Source organism: Danio rerio, chromosome 10 (assembly GCF_052040795.2).
Source record: "Danio rerio strain M-AB ecotype USA chromosome 10, GRCz13ab, whole genome shotgun sequence".
In the NCBI taxonomy this organism is placed as follows: domain Eukaryota; kingdom Metazoa; phylum Chordata; class Actinopteri; order Cypriniformes; family Danionidae; genus Danio; species Danio rerio.
In genome coordinates this window covers 42627274-42648186 of record NC_141030.1, presented here as the reverse complement: position 1 = coordinate 42648186, position 20913 = coordinate 42627274, and the positions used below count along the sequence as shown (strand labels likewise).

The window sequence follows — 20913 nt, the reverse complement described above, 5'->3', positions numbered from 1 at the left end:
ATGCCCAACTGGCCCAGACGGGTCTCAAACTAGTGACCTTCTTGCTATGAGGCAACAGCGCTAACCACTGAGCCACAGTGCCATCCATTACACAACAAACTACATAAAATTCACCTGTCAGGGCCCTTTCAGATTGCAAATATTAAACCATGTGCTAAACTTATTCACAAATCCATCAGCAAACATCAGCAGCAGAGTTAAACGCAACAACAACAACAGTAGCTAAGTCCTGCTAGCTGTTAGCTTTGTTTCTTTGAAACAGCATAGCGCCACGCAAACAACCTTGAGCGTTTTACTCTCCATTTCTCCATTCACATGCATTTCAAAGATTATCATGAAAGCTCCTGCCAGGATTCCACCCCCCCTCCTCTTTTTCTCTCTGTGTAAACAATAGCAGGCAAGCGTGTTTCGGAGGCTGTGGTCACGAGCACAATGAGCACTGAACAAACGCCGGCTCCATTCAAACACACTGCGGCAGCTGTCGGCCCGTGATAAGAGCTGGAAAACACACTCCTCCAGACTGATTACTGCCGCTCCGGGCAAACCCATCTACACATGCAGGACACCGAAGCACAGGTCAAAGGTCAAACGCAGATTATGACATCATCATAATTAGCCAGACTGCTGGAACATTAGTTAATTCCAGTTTAAGTCTTTGGGGAGGCTATAAACGATATGATCCAGGATGAGGAGGGAAGAACTGTAATGAACACTATTAATTTAACCAAGGCTAAAAACTGAGTTTGAAGGAATAGAGATGTAATATAAAACCAGCTATGCATGAGCACTAACTCCTGATAGGTTTTATGCCAAATCTGAACTATTCTGAATATATATTCAATAAAAAAAAATTTATGTATTAGTTTTAGTAAAGGAATTAAACTTTTCAAATGCGTTTACGACCTTCAATATACAAATGATTTGTAAACAAACTTTTTGTTTGATTATATTTTTTTATAAAATGTCTCATTTTTAAATATTTTTATAAATTTAATATTTATATGCCTATCATTTTAACATTTTAAAAAATTAAATTATATATGAGCAATATCACACTCAAACGTGAATGGGTGACGTCAGCCGTTGCCAAACTACATTGTGGATCCGTCGACACCACTTCAGAGACATTGCTCACTGCAGAAGTTGGGACTAGCTCAACTTTTCAAGCACCGACGGAAGCGTCAGCCAATCAAATCGCTGTATGCAAATACACCAGCTCAGACAGAGGCCTATTGCTGACTGAATTTCATAGGCTGACGCTTTTATGACGATCGCTTCAGGCCCAACTTCAGACACACCTCAATCGTTGACGCTGAAGCCCCGTGTCAATAGGTTGTTAGTGTCCCACTAGTACTAATATACAGCCATATTGCACTGCTACAAGTGTGGTATTGCATTTATACAACAGTTCGCCGGCATAGTCATTTATATAAAAAGGCGTTACCCAACAAGTCCACAGTGATACCTCAAAGGTGCATTTTATTGCCAAAAAGTACCTAAAAAGTACCCATGAGATACCATTATGGATCCTTCGGGTACAAATATGTATCTTTTAAAAAGATACTGCCCCAGTTACAGCTCCTGTACCTTTATTTCTGAGAGTGTGGGGTCACAGCAGCGGAATGAACCGCCAACTTCATTCATTCATTCATTTTCGGCTTAGTCCCTTTATTAATCAGGAGTCACCACAGCTGAATGAACCACCAACTTATCCAGCATATGTTTTACACAGCGAATGCTGCAACCCAACACTGGGAAACACCCATAGACTCTTATTCACACACATACATTACACCTATAGTGCATGTCTTTGGATTGTGGGGGAAATCGGAGTACCCAGAGAAAACCCATGCCAACACATGGAGAACATACAAATTCCACACAAAAATGCTAACAGAGAGGCTCGAACCGGCGACTTTCTTGCTGTGAGGCAACATCACTTCCCACTGCGCTACCACAGAATTGTTTTTTTTTACTATAAATAAGAATGTCTTCAGGGTCAAATTTGGCGTGGATACTTTACGGGTTTTAACATAATCTACAAGAATCCGGGAATAATACCAAACTTCTTACACTCACTTTAATCTTATGCCTGAGAAAGCAATTGAGCACCTTTCCTATGCGAAAGCACACATGCATATCTCCCTCCGTGTACCCATAATTCCCTCCGGCACCCGCAGCATGATTAATGCACACCGATATTGATTTTCTTCCTCTCCTTTTTAGAGTATCCCTTTTATTTATCCAGCAAAGCCTCACTAGAGTGGAAAAGACGCAGGGATTCAGAGAGAGAGAGAGAGAGAGAGAGAGAGAGAGAGAGAGTAGGGAATTCTGGGAATTCTGAGCACTGATGTACAGAAAAGGTTTTTAAACACTTTTTGCAGGAGAGAGCTTAGCTTTTTCTCTGGTTTGCCTGTTTACACATGCTGTCCTCGACGGGTTGGTTGACCCATTTTCTCTGGATAACAATACTTCAGCCAATCAGAGGGAAAAGCGAGGACAGGAGCGCACAATCCTGCCTGTCATCCACAGAGACACGGACTCTGCAGAGGCGAGAGCTCAGCCTCACCCAGATCCAGCAGAAAGACGCAGTGGGACCTGTTAAAAACATTAGCGCTCCTCTACCGATGTTGCTCGATCTTTTTCTTCATTTGTAAGCATGGAAATGTTGTAAATCAAACAAATGAACACTTTTGGAGAATAACGAACACTGAAAAAAAAATTAACGCTTATGTATTGTTTAAATTTACTAGCCTTTTGTTTTGTTGGTGGCCCATTTTGCCCCATTGACTTCCACTATGAAATCTTTGACACCATATAATCATGCTTTCCTTATTGTTGGTGGTTTTCACTGTTGGGAAGAGGTCAAATGTGTCATTTCAGCTGTTGATCATCAGTTCAAAACATTAACGCTTTATATAGGCCAGTGCAAAAATAAATAAATCTGGCTTTTATGTGGAGTCTATGGAGTATACAGCAGATCATAGCATACATACACTTACAGGGCTCTAGGCGCAAAGTCTCAAGTGCATGCCACAAAAGCATTAAGGGCGTCTCCAAATCCACTTTTGCTTTTTTAAGGATGGAAAAGTACAATTTGCACCCCTGTGCATGGTCTAACAGGGTTGTGCTTGTTCTCTTAATGAGTTCTGGGTGTGTTTTGTGTATAACGTGGATTAAACCAATCAGAGTCTCATCTTCCATTCCCATTAAGAGTCAGTTGAGTCGAGCCATGGCACCTTTGTTATTTACATGGCGGACTTTGTACATGGAAAAACTGAACGCTCCACTAACAAGAAAACAGTTAAACAGAGCATCTGCAGCGCGAAGGTAAAGAATGAGCCTCCTCCATTCAGCCTCTTTTCTTTTTCTTTACTTTGCTCCTTTACTTTACATGGATTAAGGAAACGGTGGAAACTCACTCCACTAAAGACATCCATCAGCCTACATATTTAATTTTGGTTGTTAAACGCGAATATATTCGTTTTTAAAAGTATTTCTAAATTCAGTTCTAATTTTAGGTCTATTTCAGTTCCTCAAAATTGCAACGCGCCATCAATACACCTTAACACACCTCCTTTATAGACCAGCACATCCATGAGTCCACAAAGCGGAGCAAACGGATTTGCTATTTAAACCACGTGGTGCAAAATGTGAAAATTTGGGTTGCACTGGTCTGAAAATTGCAACAAACCGCGCCAAACATGTTTTGCACCTTACTGCGCCGGGTCTAAGATAGGGTTTTTGTTTACTCTATGTAGTTTTGAGAGCTGAGCTGCTTATTTTCATTTTGTCAGACATATCAATGTAATAGCACAAAGGTCTCTCTCATACAATCGCGCACACACACACACACAAACACACAGACACACACACTCTTGACACACAATACTCCATATTACTCCATATAAAAGTATCTAAGCTATTTTTTGTACTGTAACGGATTGTTAAAAGTACAAAATATACCTCTCTTACCAACAGGGAAAATCACCAACAAGAATCAAGAATGCATGATTATATAGTGTCATGGCTTTGCACACAAAAAATTTGATTATAATAGAGGACAATGGGGCAAAAACAGCCACCAACATAATGAAAGAGTAGTCAATTTGCCCAAAGTGTATTGTTGAGTTTTTGAAAATGTTCAAAGCATTTTCTCAAAATATGTTTCAAAATCAGGTTTACCACCAAAAATCATTCCATTTGCCCCTGAGTGGATTAAAACAGCAGCATACAGGGGTTAATGTTGGTTTCCATGACAAATATTAACAAATCTTAGAATTGGAACTACTAATTCTGTATCTTCTTGAATGGCCACCTCGTGAACTCTGACTGTTAATACAGTATAAAACTACAGAATTTAATTTTTACCACATCATATTTACATTTGAAGCTTCTATTAAAACCTTCGAATGTCTTTCATGGGCCTGCATGATATTGGAAAAACTGACATTCTTATATTTAGCTTTTCTCCGATATTTATTGTGCTATTTCAATAAACGTAATTTAACAAGATTTACATTTACATTTAGTCATTTAGCAGATGCTTTTATCCAAAGCGACTTACAAATGAGGACAAGGAAGCAATTTATACAACTATAAGAGCAACAATGAAGTGGTGTAGGCAAGTTTCAGGTATGTAAAGTGTAAGAAGCAAAACATTAGTGATTTTTTATTATTATTTTTTTGCAATACAGTTAGCGGTATAACCAAATTGCAGATTAGGAAGGAAAGTGGAGACTAAATAGTTGAATTTTTAGTCGTTTCTTGAAGACAGCGAGTGACTCTGCCGTTCTGATGCAGTTAGGGAGTTCATTCCACCAACTGCACAGATTGAATGCAAGAGTTCTGGAAAGTGATTTCTTCCCTCTTTGGGATGGAAAAACGAGGCGACGTTCATTCACAGCACGCAAGTTTCTGGAGGGCACATAAATCTGCAGAAGTGAGAGCAGATAAGAAGGAGCAAAGCCAGAAGTCGCTTTGTAAGCAAACATCAGAGCTTAGAATTTGATGCGAGCAGCAACTGGCAGCCAGTGCAAATGGATGAGCAGCGGAGTGACGTGTGCTCTTTTAGGTTCATTAAAGACCACTCGTGCTGCTGCGTTCTGAAGCAGGGTTTGATAGAGTTAGCTGGAAGCCCGGCTAGTAGAGATGACTTTAATTTGACACTGATTGGGATGATTTTGTAGAGGAGTGCATCTGCATAAATTGTAATAAACAATTGACAAACATAGATAAAACTACAATACCGACATTATGCAAAAGAGACAAGATTTAAAAATTAAAACATTTTAATTTAGGGAACATTTAAATGACACAATTTTCAGCTAATAAACAGAGAAATCTTTGTGTTTTTGCTGTTCGGCTATCAAAGCATTTTGTGGGGACGTAGAAAATACATTAAAAAACAAATAATAGTAATAATAATAATTTTTAAAAGAATCCAGTTAATTTTTATGATCACATATTTATATTTCCTCATCAAACAAGAGCTTTAAAATACATGCATCCGGATTTAAGAATGCTTAGACATGTGTACTGCAAAACAAGATAAAACGCAGGGCAAGAAATGTATACTTTTTGTATTGACTGCTCTCAGCCCCACCGGCTAAATGATTTTCAAATATTGTTCATTTATGAGTATTTATGAAGCAGATTAACACTAATGAATGTGTTCGATACTGCAGGGCCTCGTTAGATTCACCCCATTAAATAAGCACTGGGTTAAACGTCCATTGGGCGCCGTCAGAGAATGGTCAGCTTGCTGCTCAATGGTTTGCAAAATGTCAACAAACACAAGTGGAAAACATGAGAAATGCCACTCGTTTCAGCTGCACACAACAACCCAGAGGTGGGATTTGCTCATTTGAAAAGAAACTGTTTTTACAGCGTTTAATCTTCATCAATATGTGTAAGATTTTCTGAGGGAGATTTCTATACGCTTGCTGGAATGATCCACAATCTGAAATATAATTTTTGCATACTCTTTTCCTCATCTACAGAAGGAATATTTTCTATAGGATGCTTTACAAAAATATATCCACAGTATGCATATACAATTTTAAACAGTACCAAAGCCAGAATTTGAACTAATCTAACAAAAACGTAAATCTAAAAATTAGTATCCCCGAATTACATGCGTCGTTCGAATGACCCACCCCCCATGGCCAAAAGGATTTGTCAGTTTAATTATTTTATATTATAATAAAGTTTCATTTTAAATAACTATGGCCAGTAATTTAAATCCCATGAACCCTCAAAGCTAGTGACGCGAGTCACATGACATAAACCACTGAGCGGTAATGTTTGAATCTTTGAAGCAACATCCTCATCCATACTGAGTAACACTTTGGGTTGAAACAAAACTGAGAGAGAGAAGAAAAAGCAGGTAGCAGTGTTATTGTTACAAAATATTGAACATATGTTCATAAAAACTGTCAAACAGGGTAAGGCTAATACCAAGTTCAGACTGCATGATTTTAGGTCTGACAAGTTTTGAGAAATCACAAACAAATGCCTGAAATCACAGGCAAATCAGTGCTCGTGCACGTGAGTGACAATCACACAGTGTGAACTATCAAAGACGTGATCTGAGAGAATCGCAGATGAGTCGCAGATGCCTGTGAGATATTTGTCGTGCTGAAAATCTGGAGCTGTCGGTTATTCAAATCATGCCGTATGAAATGTGTTCTGATTGAAAATAATATTGGCGATTACCTACAGCCAATGAGAGAGCAGCATTCACTAGTGTGTGCTTGTGTGTATGTGTGTACCTGCAGGACAGCGGGAGGTTGAGGGAGAAGTTAAAAGCGCTCATTTTCAGTTTATTTGGACCCACGAAATGAAGGAAAAACTAGTGGAGGTTTGACAGGAGCAGCCGTGTCTGTTTGACGTTTCATACAGAAAGTTAAAAAAGAAAGTTGAGGAGAAATTGCTAATTCCCTTTCAAACCCAGGTGAGAGAATATGTACATTTTCTACCCCATTCATTTCTTTCTCGTTAAGTAACAAAAGATATACTTTGTGTTTTTGGCTGTGAGACGTAGCTTGGACGAAGTTGTCGGCGATTCCTCCTATTGTAAAGTCATGCAATGTGAAAGCTCCTGTCACCGATCCATCTTGCAGTGTAAACAATCAGCGAAAAAACGCTAGCCCAGATAGTCATGCAGTGTGAAAACATCTGTGACACGACTACTTTGAAAACCATGTAGTCTGAACTCGGCATAACTGGCCAATTTAGCCAGGACGTCCTGTAACTTATATTGGGCATTATTGATTTGTATTATGACCTTCCACTTCCCATCTTTGCCGTTAAATTTTTAGAAAATAACTGTCCAATGAAGGCTGTATTACCAAGCAGAGTCCTAAGCAGTCAGCTGTCACTTCACAGCAAAAGACGCTAATCCCATCACGCCTGTGTTTTAAGGCTGTTTACACTGATCACTTCATTTGTTTTAGCATCCGAAACAGATGCCAGAGCCACCTCAGCTGACTTCTCTCGATGTGGAGGAGCAGCGGCTCTACTCCGAGCTCCTACCGGGTGTCAGAGCTCCTCACCCTATCCATAAGAGTGCGCCCAGCCACCCTTCGAAGGAAACTCATTTCGGCCGCTTGTATCCGAGATCTTGTCCTTTCGGTCTAGACCCAAAGCTGCTCCATGATCCGCCACCTTATCGTGGTGGAGGGGTTTGAGTGCCTGAGTGATCCTAAGAGCTATGTTGTCGGGGGCTAATGCCCCTAGTAGGGTCTCTCAAGGCAAACAGGTCTTAAGTGACAGCTCAGAATGAGTACGGTTCAAAAACCCTTTATGAGTTCAGTGACATCAAAGACTGTGAAGTCGCCCAGCCGGGGCCCCACCCTGGAGCCAGGCCTGGGGTTGGGGCTCGTATGTGATCGCCTGGTGGCCGGGTTTTTTCCACGGAACCCGGCCGGGCTTAGCCCGAAGGAACAATGTGGGACCATCCTCCCGCAGGCCCACCACCTGCAGGGGGAGCCGTAAGGGGCCGGTGCATTGTGGAACAGGTGGTGGTCAAAGGTTAGGACCACGACAACCCGATCGTCAGGCACAGACGAAACTGGAAGGGTCTAATTGTTTGTTTTTAGACTAAATTTATTTAAACAAATTAAATTATGACCTGGAGAAAATCTGACCTGCGCCTGTTTAGAGAAACACCTGTAGGTGTGCTTTTACAGCCAAACACTATAAGCATAAAACATGTGTTAACAAACAAAAAGCCTAAGTAAGAATTTTGCATGCCATATTATATGAAAATGTTTGAACAATAATGTCTATTTGAATGTAAATCGGGCGACACAGTGGCGCAGTGGGTAGCACGTTCACCTCACAGCAAGAAGGTCGCTGGGTCGATCCTCGGATCCTCGGCTCAGTTGGTGTTTCTCTGTGGAGTTTGCATGTTCTCCCTGCGTTCGTGTTTGCATGTTCTCCCTGCATTCGCGTGGGTTTCCTCCGGGTGCTCCGGTTTCCCCCACAGTCCAAAGACATGTGGTACAGGTGAATTGGGTAGGCTAAATTGTCCGTAGTGTATGAGTGTGTGTGTATGTTTGCCAGGGATGGGTTGCGGCTGGAAGGGCATCCGCTGCGTAAAAACTTGCTGGATAAGTTGGCAGTTCATTCCGCTGTGGCGACCCCGGATTAATAAAGGGACTAAGCTGACAAGAAAATGAATGAATCAATGTAAATCACCTATTAAAAATTCAAGCATGCTGTTGTGCTGTGATGAACAACCACTAATACAATCTGAATATATTTAAAAAGCACTCTACAAGTTAAAATAATTATGAATATTGTGCATATTGATTAGCACTAAATATTGTGATATGAATGAAATTTCATATTGTGAATATTTTGAATATTGTGAAAATTGCGATAATCAATCTACAGTAAATCACACAAAGATGTTAGGTCACCAAACTCTTATTTTATTAGATATATCTATTTGATGAAACCATTCTGTTTAAATGCACCAAACATTATAGCCTAAATGGATATACAAATATCCATTTTCAAACGAGGGGTTATACTCCTTTATTCTGAACGCCTTACATTAAGCTGTTTTTCCCGATCTACATTATAGAGAGCATTGTAAAATAAAGTATGTGTAAATCTAAATATACATTGTAAATGTACAGAATTGAATACGTTTGTTCACTGCGGACTGTGAGCCGAGCAGAAGCAGAGAAAAGGAACAGAAAGCCTCTGTCTCTCTCTTTAGTGGTTGTTCGGGCCAGAGGTCTCAGAGCGAGGCGTGTGTGTGTGTGTGTGTTGAATGCTAAGGACTCTCTAAAGTGCCTGTAGCGGTTTTGTTCTGTGGCTCACCGCTGCATAACACAGCCGCCGCCTGCAACCAGATCTTCCCACAATCCCCTGCGACAAATACACCTGTGTAATACCAAGTGCTGGATATCCTTCAGCTGCGAAACCCCTGCTAATGGTGCCTGCTAAGGAAAGGATCACTATTGCTTTTGCCTGCATTTTGCATACGGTGATTTTTTCAGCATCTCTAATCCAATACTGTTGGACTTTGCTGCAATTTTACAGTTATTTACTGCAAAAACGCCTAGTAAAATACCACATGCATTCTTTGAGGTTCACTACTGTATATGCACTGCATTAAGGGTAATTTTAAAACTTTTACAGTACACAATATACTGTGGTACAGTTAATCCCTCATTTTACGTGCTAAAAATAACCCCCAATAGGCGAAATCCATCAAGTAGTCGGCTTTATTTTTTACAATTATAGATGTTTTAAGGCTGTAAAAACCCTCACTACACACTTTATACACTTTTCTCAGACAGGCATTAACATTTTTACACTTAGCTCTCTTGTTTAACACTCTCAAAGTTCAAACCTTCATAGACAAATAAGTCCAGTATTGTAGAATGAAACACAAAGATCACAACGTTGTCAGGCGCAAACATTCATCTCTGTCATCAAAAGGGTCATAAAGCTTTTTAGCTTTTGTGCGGATAATGTTGGCATCCAGCATAATTTTCCTTTTTCCTTATTTCTAAATTCAGCTCTAATTTCCAGCAAATGAATAAATGAACAATAATAATGAAGTGTGGACCAAAAACTGAGTTATATCCAAACACACATCCTATTCTTTTGCCCCATATGGTGATGCAGACATCTCGAAAACCCAACAGGTGGACAAATCTTTTTTTTTTTTTAATTAAAACAAATATAAATATGCATATAATAAATAATACTGCTAATGATTATTTATGGTGGCAGTGGTTTTTATATTTATGTAGAAAATTAAAAATTGTGTAATATTTTAATCCTTTATTTTTATCATATGTGAAGATATTTGTGTGTTGCTGCACTTACTGTGTGTATTAAGCAATGTGTAAGCATTTGGACCCACACAGGCTAATAACTAATGCACACTGCGCTGGACTTTGGTTTGGGATCGGTAGAGCTACCCATCGATGAATTTGCTCTTCAGTGTTTGGACTTTCAGTAATGATTTTAAACCACACTGAACTGAGCTAAACTGAACTGAACTTAAACACTAAAAACTGAACTACTCTGTTCCAATTACTATGACCATTTATGTGAAGCTGCTTTGACGCCATCTACATTGTGAAAGCGCTTTACAAATAAAGCTGAATTGAATTGAACTTTAGAGCAGCTTTCAGTTGGTCAGTGGCGTGGTCTATTTCAGTTCTTTAAAATACCAACACGCCAACAATGCGCCTTAACACACCTCCAACACATAGACCAGCACACCCATGAGTCTACAAAGCGACTCAAATGGATTTGTTATTTAAACAGCGTGATGCAAAACGTGAGAATTAGGGTTGTGCTGGTCTGAAAATAGCAACAAATCACACCAAAAACGTATTGAACCAGGTGTATAATCGGGTCCCATGTGTCCTAAATGGCCAGCAATACAATTTTGAAGTATTGCTGATGAAATGAAGTAAAAATGATTACAAACAATTTCTTTATATATATATATTTTTCCAAATATTGACAAGCCCGATCTATTTCGAACGGGAATCTCAAGCATGTGGGAAATGTAACATTTGCAACCGAAAACATTTCACTGTACGACGGAGTCCGAATGCATCCGACAGAAATAAAGAAATTAATATTTTACAACCAAAAAAAGTATAGTTTCACTCTTGCTAGCACAAGATTGCTTAGAAAGCTTATTTATTTATAGGATATCGCAGAAGAATAGGTTTTAGAAAATTTTAGAGGGGCCATCAGTAAATGTCCATCACACACACACATAGATTCCACTAAAACTGCTGTAAATGACAAGGTGAAAGCTCTCCACATGCAGTGAACTGTGTTTAAACGGTGTTTGTTTGCAGGAATATTGCTCTGCCTATGAAATATTAAGCACAAAAAACACAGCCAGACAAGCTGGAAGCAAATGTTTCCTGACAGGCGCGATAAAATGACAGACATCTGTCAGATTCACTGCGCACTTTAAACAAAGCTCCGACATTCATAAAGGAATATAACGTACGCATTGAAACTGAGCACATTTAAAGAGTTTAAAGAGAGTAATTTAGACCGCAGGTGAACACTTGTCACATTACTCCCTAAAGATGAATAAAAGACCATACAGAAAAGCACGACACATAGAAAACGTCCCCCAATCTAAACGACTTTTGAGTCTTTATTGAATTGGCTAAATGCCCCATAAAAGAAGCCGACAGCCCTGAGGGAAGAGGCAGTTGTGTAGACGAGTGCTCCATTTAGCTGATGCGGATTTTCTGAAGCGCTGGAAGGGAAGTAGGTCAGTACAGTGGATCTCGGTGACACCACTGCCACCGTCCACATCTTCAGGATTAGACAGCCCCGAGACGAGCTCTTCATAAGAGCGTTACTGTGACAGCATGCCAAGATAGAAACTAATAAATCTCACGTCGTCACCGACAGGACAAGAAACGACTTCAAGATGTGGAGGTTTTCAAGAGCAGGCTTCGCGGTTTTGGACTGATGTGAAACTAAATAAAATTGCCATTGTCTAATTCAAACTTTTATAGCCGGTGTTACAGTCGAAGACAAAATGATTAGCCCTTCTGTGATTATATTTCCCAAGTAACGTTTAACCCTCTGGAGTCTGAGGTGATTTTGAGGCCCCTAATGCAGAGTTCAGACTGCATGATTTTAGCTCCGATTTTGACTCGGTTTTGAGAAATCGCCAACAACTGCCTGAAGTCATAGGAAAATCGGTGCTCGTTCACTTGAATATTAATCACACAGTGTCAACTATCACAGACGCGATCTGAGAGAACTGTCGACGAGTCGCCGACAGCCGTGAGATATTTGGTGTGCTGAATATCTGGAGCTGTCTGTGATTCAAATCATGCTGTGTGAAATGAGTTTGGGCTGAAAATAACATTAGCAATCGTCTACAGCCAATGAGAGAGCAGCATTTACTAGTATAGGTATCTGCAGGCCAGTGGGAGGTTGGGGGAGAGGTTAAAAACGCTTCTTAGTCTATATGGACCCAAAGAAATGGATGAAAAACTAGTGTAAATTTGAAAGGAGCACTCATGTCATCTGAGCAATAAAGAAGACAAAGACAAAAAAAAAAAAGGTTTAGGAAAAATTGTTAATTCCCTTCAAAGGCCAGGTGAGTAAAATAAGTAGAGTTTCCACCTCACTAAAAGCTTCATTCTCATTATGTACAGTTGAAACCAGAAGTTTACATACACTCTAAAAAAAGAAACATAACCATTTTTTTTAAATGTCTGATGGTAAATCACACTAAACGTTTACTATTTTAGGTCTGTTAGGATTACCCAAATGATTTACATTTGCTAAATGCCAGAATAATGAAAAAAAAAATATTTTTAGAATCTAGAATTTAGAATTTAGAATCTTTTATTCATTTCTACACAGTCAAAAGTTTACATACATTTCCTTGGTATTTTTATTTTTATTTTTATTTCTTTTATTTTATTTTTTGCCTTGCTTTTAAATTGTAAAACTTTGGTCAGATGTTTTGGGTATCCTTCCACAAGCTTCTCACAATAATTTGCAGGAATTTTGGCCCATTCCTCCTGACAGAATTGGTCTGAGTCAGATTTGTTGGCTCGCACAAGCTTTTTCAACTCTGCCCACAGATTTTCTATAGGATTGAGATCAGGGCTTTGTGATGGCCACTCCAAAACATTCACTCTGTTGTCCTTAAAGCACATTTGAACTAGTTTGGCAGTATGCTTAGGGTCATGGTCTGTTTGAAAGACCCATTTGTGGCCAAGTTTTAATTTCCTGGCTGATGTCTTGAGATGTTGCTACAGTATTTCTACATAATGTTCTTTCTTCATGATGCCATCTATGCTGTGAAGTGGAACAGTCCCTCCTGCAGAAAAACAGCCCCACAACATGATGCTGTCACCCCCATACTACACAGTTGGGATGGTGTTCCTAGGCTTGTAAGCTTTCCCCTTTATCCTCCAAATGTAACACTGGTCATTATGGCCAAACAGTTCAATCTTAGTTCCATCAGAACACAGGACATGTCTCCAGAAATTCTTCTTTTTCCCAGTTTAATTTAGCAAATTGTAATCTGGCTTTTTGGTTGATTCTGGCCTGTTGAACAAGGAAGCTGTGTTTGAGTTCAACCTTAAATAATGTTCTACAGTTGTGCCTCCAATTAACTCAAATGTTGTCAATTAGCCAATCAGAAATTTCCAAAACCTTGACACCATCATCTGAGCTTTTTCAGAGGCATAATAATCTTATTGTATGTAAACTTGACTTTCAACAAAAGTTATAGCAAATTCTCAAAAAAATATCTTTCATTATTCTGCTATTAAGCATAACAGAAACACATTTAATAATCCTGACTTACCTAAAAGAGAAAAAGTTTAGTCACATTAGTTAATAACAAAAGATAAACTATGTGACCTCATGTCAATTCTCATGTGTTTGTGATTACATCAAACACTGAATAAAAAAGCACATTCAAAGCACTTTAAACTACAATATTCATGGCAATGGTAAATTAACAGATGTTTTTGTACAGTCAATTTAAAAATGACATGGAATTTTTCTTTAGAGTGCAGCATAAAAGCCTTGCATGTTCAAGCCGAAAACAGCAGATGAGCAGCCAGTGTCCTACCTGAGACGAGTGGTACGGTGTCTCTCTCCCATGACACAACAGTGATGTAGTTTTCCACTGAGGAAGGAATAATGCACTTGAAGACCGCTACGCTGCCTCTCATCGCGGTCTGGTCCGCCACACGGACCGTATAGGGCTCCCGTAAGACTACAGAGAAAGAGTTTACGTCATCGACACTTTGCAAAATCATGGAAACATTGAAATGTTTTTAATATCCAATTTTAGTTCAATTCAATTCAACTCAAGTTTATTTGTAGAGCGCTTTTTACAATAGTTACAGTTTCAAAGCAGCTCTACAAAAGGTGCACGTTATTGCAATACAATCAAATTCAGAAAAGTTAAGGTTATTAGTAAGCATAACTATATTAGTAACTAATCACTTTAATTAACTAGTAACTAATAATGTTAACACTTTAAATTATGATTGACAAACATAGTTACACCTGAAGTTATACAGTTATAGTTATATATCAAGAGTTCTGATGCAAAAGTCGCTAAACGCCACTTCCGCCAAAATGAGATAAAGACATTGAGTGATTGCTTTAGGCATGTAGTACATGTTCAACAAATAGATTTGCTTCTAATCATCCAAATTCCAGCTTCAGTGCATTCAGAAATAACAGTTTGTTGGCTAAACCTGCTAAGCGCCACTTGCCTTTGACAGCAAAAGCTGCTATTGTCAGGGTTCTGCCACTCTGGTCTTGTTTTGGTGGCAGAGCTCGGACACTAGTTCTGTCTTGTCCTGTTTCTGTTATTGTGTGTCTCTGTGTGTGCGCGCGCCGACGTGAGAGTACGCAGAGTGTGCGCGCTCCTGCTTGATGCGGCCGTGCACGCTCTTGTACTCGTGTTTGTGTTTTCGTCTGTCTGCAGCGTGGTGTTTCATTCCCAGCTTCTCAGTCTAGTAGGTTTCGGTTTTGGTCGGCGCTGGGATGAAACATGCACGCTGCGCGTGTGTGAGTGCACGGTGAGTGCTTTCATTCATCGTGTACTCGTGTCTTGCGTTCAGTCTTCTACTGATGTTCTGTTTAGCACGTGGTGCTTGTGTTGTTATGAACAAGCAGTTAATGATTTATCTCATTGGCTGCGTGTTCTAGTCTTGTTTTATGTGAGCGCATGGCTTGTGTTGTCTCTTTGTGTCATGAGCTCTCCCGTCTATTGTTTAGTGCCACCCTCCTTGTTAACCTATTATTAGTTAATTGTGTTCATCTGTTTGTGTGTTAATTTCCTACAGCTTATAAACCCCTCATGTCTGCTGTCCTGTGCCAGTTCGTCATCAGATGTCATCGTTTCCTGTCTTGTCCTGTTCTACAGTTTGCCAGCCTGTCCAGTCTAGTTTGTTTGTTTGTTTATATGTTTTATTAATATTTTCCACCTCGGGTTAGTTTGTTTTGCTGTTTTGCTTTTTATTTTTTATCAATAAATACCCATTATTTCCTTTTCCCCTCACCGACCTTGACAGCTATATCCTATATATCCTATATCAGAAGGCACGAATCGAATAATATGTTTTCAATGTAGCAGCACGCTGATACGCCGGCTTTATGAGGAGTTTTATTCCGCTTTTGATTTTTAAAGACAGAGTTTGATGAACTGAATGAGCCGCTCCCACTGTCAGTGAATGGCAAATGAAATTGTCCCTCACCCCAAAACTCTGTGCAGTATAAGAAAAGGAAAACACACTGTACAGTCGAAAGTGTAACATGCATTCATAATGTGTTTTTGCACAGGGGCGCTACTTTGAATGAGTCCGATTTACTATACATTAATAGGCAACTGTGTTTCACGAAAGACAGTTAAGATGCTGTTCTTTTTTCCCCACATGGATGCTATGAGGATAAACAAGATACCAAGACATTAAATATGGTGAGAATGAATGAATGACAGCTTCTAAAACTGCCTAAGAGGCATCCCCTTTTTACCTTGTGTTTTATTTGCTAATGTAAGCTGTTTTTGAAAAGATAAATATAATATTTAAAACAATACATTATTCATATTACTTCATATTACCTATACATCTGATGAGCTTTTTATATTAATGGACAATGCACAGATATTGATGTTTCACAATGGTTTTACACTACATTATTTGAATCTTCCAAGCTTAGTTTACAATGTTTACATTGCTCTACTTACATTAAGGGCCCTATCATACACCCGGCACAATGTGGCGCAAGGCGCGGCGCAGTAGTCTTTTGGTAGTTTCAGCTTGGCGCAAGAGTCGTTTTGAGGCGTTGCGCTACACTGTTTAAATAGCAAATGCATTAGCGCTCATATGTGCGCCCATAGGTGTTCCGGTCTAAAAAGGAAGGCGTTCTGAGGCGCACTGCAGGCGCGTTGCTATTTTGAGAAACTAAAATAGATTTTTCATTAGACCAAAACAAACCCGGTCTAAACTCTGGCGCAGAGTTGCGCCTCGCTTACGCACTGCTTAAAACGCACAAGAGAGCAATAGACAAATATCTTTACATATGAAAAAAATTAAATATTAAGCATATATATAGGATATAATAAGAATAGATATAGGATATAAATATAAAGGATTAAAATATTACAAAACATATTATTTTCTAGCCTACATAAATATAAAAAATCACTGCTTTTATGTCTTCTTCATCTCGGGAGGCTTTTTCAGTTCATCCATAACAATTTGTTTTTGTATAATGTTATTATTATTAGCAGTATTATTTATTATATCCATATTTATATTTGTTTTATTAAAAACAAGCTTAGATTTGCCCACCTGTCAGGTTTTAGACCATATGGGGCACAGCATGTGTTTTAGGATATAACTCAGGTTTTTGAGCATATTTTTTATTTTTATTGTTCATTTATTCGTTTGCTGGAAATTTGAACTGAATTTAGAAATAGTTTTGAAACAAATATTTGCGCTTAACAAACTAAATTATTTATTTATAGACTAATTGATGTCTGTGCGTAAAGGTTTCCCAATCCACGAGCGAATGTGAAAGTAGATCCATTATCTCTCATTCTCATGCAGTAGATGCTCTGTTTAACAGTTTTCTGTTAAAAAACTGTTAACTGTTTGCTAGTGAAATGCTCATTTTTTCCACTTAGACTTACTTTGCATCCTGTAAATAGTGAATGCGCTCTTGGCGCGACGCAGCTGGCTCTTAAAGGGAATGGGAGATGAGACTCTAATTGGTTTATTCTCAAAACACACCTATAACTCATTAAGAAAATAAATTCAACCCTTTTAGACCACGCGCCACGGCGCAAAGCAGATTTTCCCCTTCCTAAATTAGCAAAAACGTGTTCTGACACGCTCTGAAAGCGTTTGCGCCCTGCGTTTTGCGCTCTGCGCATGGACCGTCAAAATAGAGCCCTAAATCTATATCCCAAATATCAGAAACATATAATTTGCCTAGATTGTGTGTGCTAGATTTGCCTGAAACGTGTTTGGTTCTGGGGGTCTGCAGCTGGATATATCTCAATCAGCTACATTGAAAACATATGATTTGATTCACGCCTTCTGGTTGGTTCTCAGGATATAGCAGCTTTTGCTGTCAAAGGCAAGTGGCGTTTAGCGACGTGCATTTCTGAATGCACTGACGCTGGGATTTAAATGATTTGAAGCAAATCTATTTGTTGAACATGTATACTGTCAGGGGCGGACTGGGACAAATATTCAGCCCTGGCACTGTAGCCACACCAGCCCACATTACCACACCGACACAACCCACCCACGGACACGGACATTTACTATTTATTTTGGTGTACAGACGGTGAAAAAATATGACATTCTTGCCGGAATTTGATTACGTCCGAGTAACCTCAGATTGGGTCGGCCCATCTTGAAATCAGGCGGCCGTCACCAATTGGGCCAAATGCTTAACATTTATTATTATTATTATTATTTATTTTATTTTTTTATCATCATCATAATATCACATCTAGCAAGACATAAAAGCTGCCTGCACGTAAGAACAATACGTATAAAAAAAAAATAATAATAAAAAATAAAACTGACCGGCCCACATTTAAAAATTGGTCCGGCCCTTCTGGCATTTGCCAGAATTGCCAGATGGCCAGTCCGCCCCTGTATACTGTACATGCCTAAAGCATTCACTCAATATCATTATCTTATTTTTGGCGGAAGTGGGGTTTAGAGGCTTTTGCCTCTGAACCCTTCATATGCTCATTTATTAATTTATTTATTTTTATTTTATGTATTTATTTATTTAACTATTATTATTATTATTATTATTATTATTATTATTATTATTATTATTATTATTATGTCTCTCCAAACACCTGTAATTTTAGACAGAAGTAATTGACAGTTGAAAAACTATGGCATGTTCCATTCTGGGTAAGAGCTGTGAGGTTTTGTGAATGTTAATACTTGAAAATACCCCCAAAACATTGAAATCAAAAGAACTGTACATTCAAATAAAGCATATAAAGCAAACTCCAGCATTTCAATATTTTATCATTAAAACATTGACAATGATCTGAAAGATCCTGAAATGCTCACCGGCCTTAATATGAACATCTTGGCTTCTAATTTTCCCTGAAGGATTTTCCGCTGTGCAATAGTAAGTGTTGTCGTGGATCACTTTGCTAAAGCTGGACGGAGGAAAGTGGAAGATCTGGAGAGTGCCGTTGGGGTGGACATGGCGGATCCCTGGGACGTTGTAGCTCTCCTCGCCGGTGGCCAGATACCAGCGCAGGGTAGCAGGCGGCACCGCTGCTGCAGGACAGGGAACCAGAGTCCCCGTGGTGCTGGCGAACACTACCTCTTGCAGAGATGCATTGACAAAATACAAGCTGGAATGTAGGTCTTCACTGAGAACTGCGGAGAGAGAGGAGAGAGGATGTGTGGTTAGTAGGGATGCCACAATACTCTGGGATTGTCGCTAGTTAAAATACACAGTTCTTGGTACTAAAGCAAACAAAAAAAAAACATACTAATTAGCCAACATACTACATTCTTTGATTCAATCATTCATTTTCCTTCACCTTAGTCCCTTATTTATCAGGGGATGGCACAGCAGAATGAACCGCCAACTATTCCGTCATATGTTTTACATGTGTTGTTTTACATATGTTTTTGCCCTTCCAGCCACAACCCAGTACTGGGAAACACCCATACACTCTCACATTTACACCCTGTAGCCCCCTAAATCTTTTGCGATCATAAACTGCACACTAAATTATCGCCTCTGTCCCCCCAGAATTTGTCTCCTTCCCATCTTTTGTTTTTCATTTAATCAGCGAATCACAGCAGTGGACAGCGAGAGAACGAGGTGTGTGTTTATTGATAAATTGTTATAATATCTGCTTATTTGTGGTTTTGTGTTATAGATAACCTTGTATCACCTGTATCCCAATATCACAGAGGAGCAGTCGGGTTTTCTCGGCGTTCACCTCATCAGCACAGCTGTTTCCTCCAGCGAAAAATGGAGCTCTTAAAGAACACTTTGCTAGTTTTATTTCAAAATGAACTACCAGAGTTACTGAAGTTTGTCCTGCGTGCTTGCGGGTTTTTTTAGTTACTTCTTTGGTTTGGTGCGTTAATCTGATCGTTACTATTATTCAAAAGAAGGTAATGATTCGCACTCAATTGCTTCATACTGTTTTTAGCCTTACTTTTTCTTACATTTTACGGGTGATAACAGACAAACAGACGTTTCGGCACAAAGCCTTCCTCAGTGTGTGACACATTCTCCAACTCCACCCTTTTATTCCATAGTCAATCACAATGTGCAATTAGTTAAACCGTCACTCTCATTTCATTATCAATTAATCACACAATAACTTATAATCTTCACAGCAATGACAATAAACATTCTTCCCATTTCAGACCTCACTCCACAGAGATAAAGTGCATCAACCCCCATCACTAATCAGGTGTACATCAATACAAAAAATTCTAACAGTTGACATTAAAAGTTTTCTACATTTAACAATTACTCAAAGATTAAAAATAACAAGTCTTACCTTCATCTCTACTCTTACAACCAATTATACAGGAGACATTTACCTGCATATTAAAAAACGATTTGCAAGACATACGAAAAAACTTGCATTCAAAAACCATTACTACATAGGAAAACATCATATCAATTATCATTATATTTTTTAACAATTTACACTACAATATATCATGATCAATTACTCGAAAAATACCTTTTCCTTCCAAAACATAATCTCGCAAGACTATACACTATACAATACAGACTTGCACAGAAACGATTAAACACAGTGACAGAGCGTTTTAACTGTCATCGAGTCACTGACAGTGATAGAAACATCAAGTGTTGTCTAGTATTAAAAAAATACTTATTCATTATCATTCAGATCGTGAAATATGTGAATTAGCCTGTAAGTTTAAAAATATATATTTATATGTGTGTCATTTAATTAGAAAAGTGGCAGATTATTTAATTCATGAAAACAAAAAAATGCACTTAAATATAGAAGGTAGTTTTTACTGCAGTAAACAGGCAGGTTGAGCCGATTTGGCTGATTCAGAACTTAATTGGCTGTGCCTTTCTATGTAATACAGTGGAATACTAGTACACAACCCATATTACACATTTTAAAATTTTTTTTTGTTTATTTTTAAAGTTTCTTTCTACTATTACTACTTATAAATGTAATATTAGGCTTTATATATATATGTGTATATATATATATATATATATATATATATATATATATATATATATATATATATATATATATACACATATATATATATATATATATATATATATATATATATATATATTTTTTTTTTTTTTTACCTTATAAGGGAAACCTCAAAAAAATGA

The 20913-nt window shown here is 38.6% G+C and overlaps 1 protein-coding gene across 7 annotated transcripts in view; it reads right to left on the bottom strand.

Moving 5' to 3' along the window:
• The window catches only part of dscama (Down syndrome cell adhesion molecule a), a 185008-nt gene that overhangs the window by 127667 nt on the left and 36428 nt on the right, over positions 1-20913 (bottom strand). For all 7 annotated transcript variants that reach the window (XM_087269684.1, XM_087269687.1, XM_087269685.1 and 4 more), the window contains 2 exon segments: positions 18612-18929; positions 14117-14263 (listed from right to left, as the gene is read on the bottom strand). In XM_087269684.1, coding sequence (XP_087125810.1) covers positions 14117-14263; positions 18612-18929 — 465 coding nt within the window.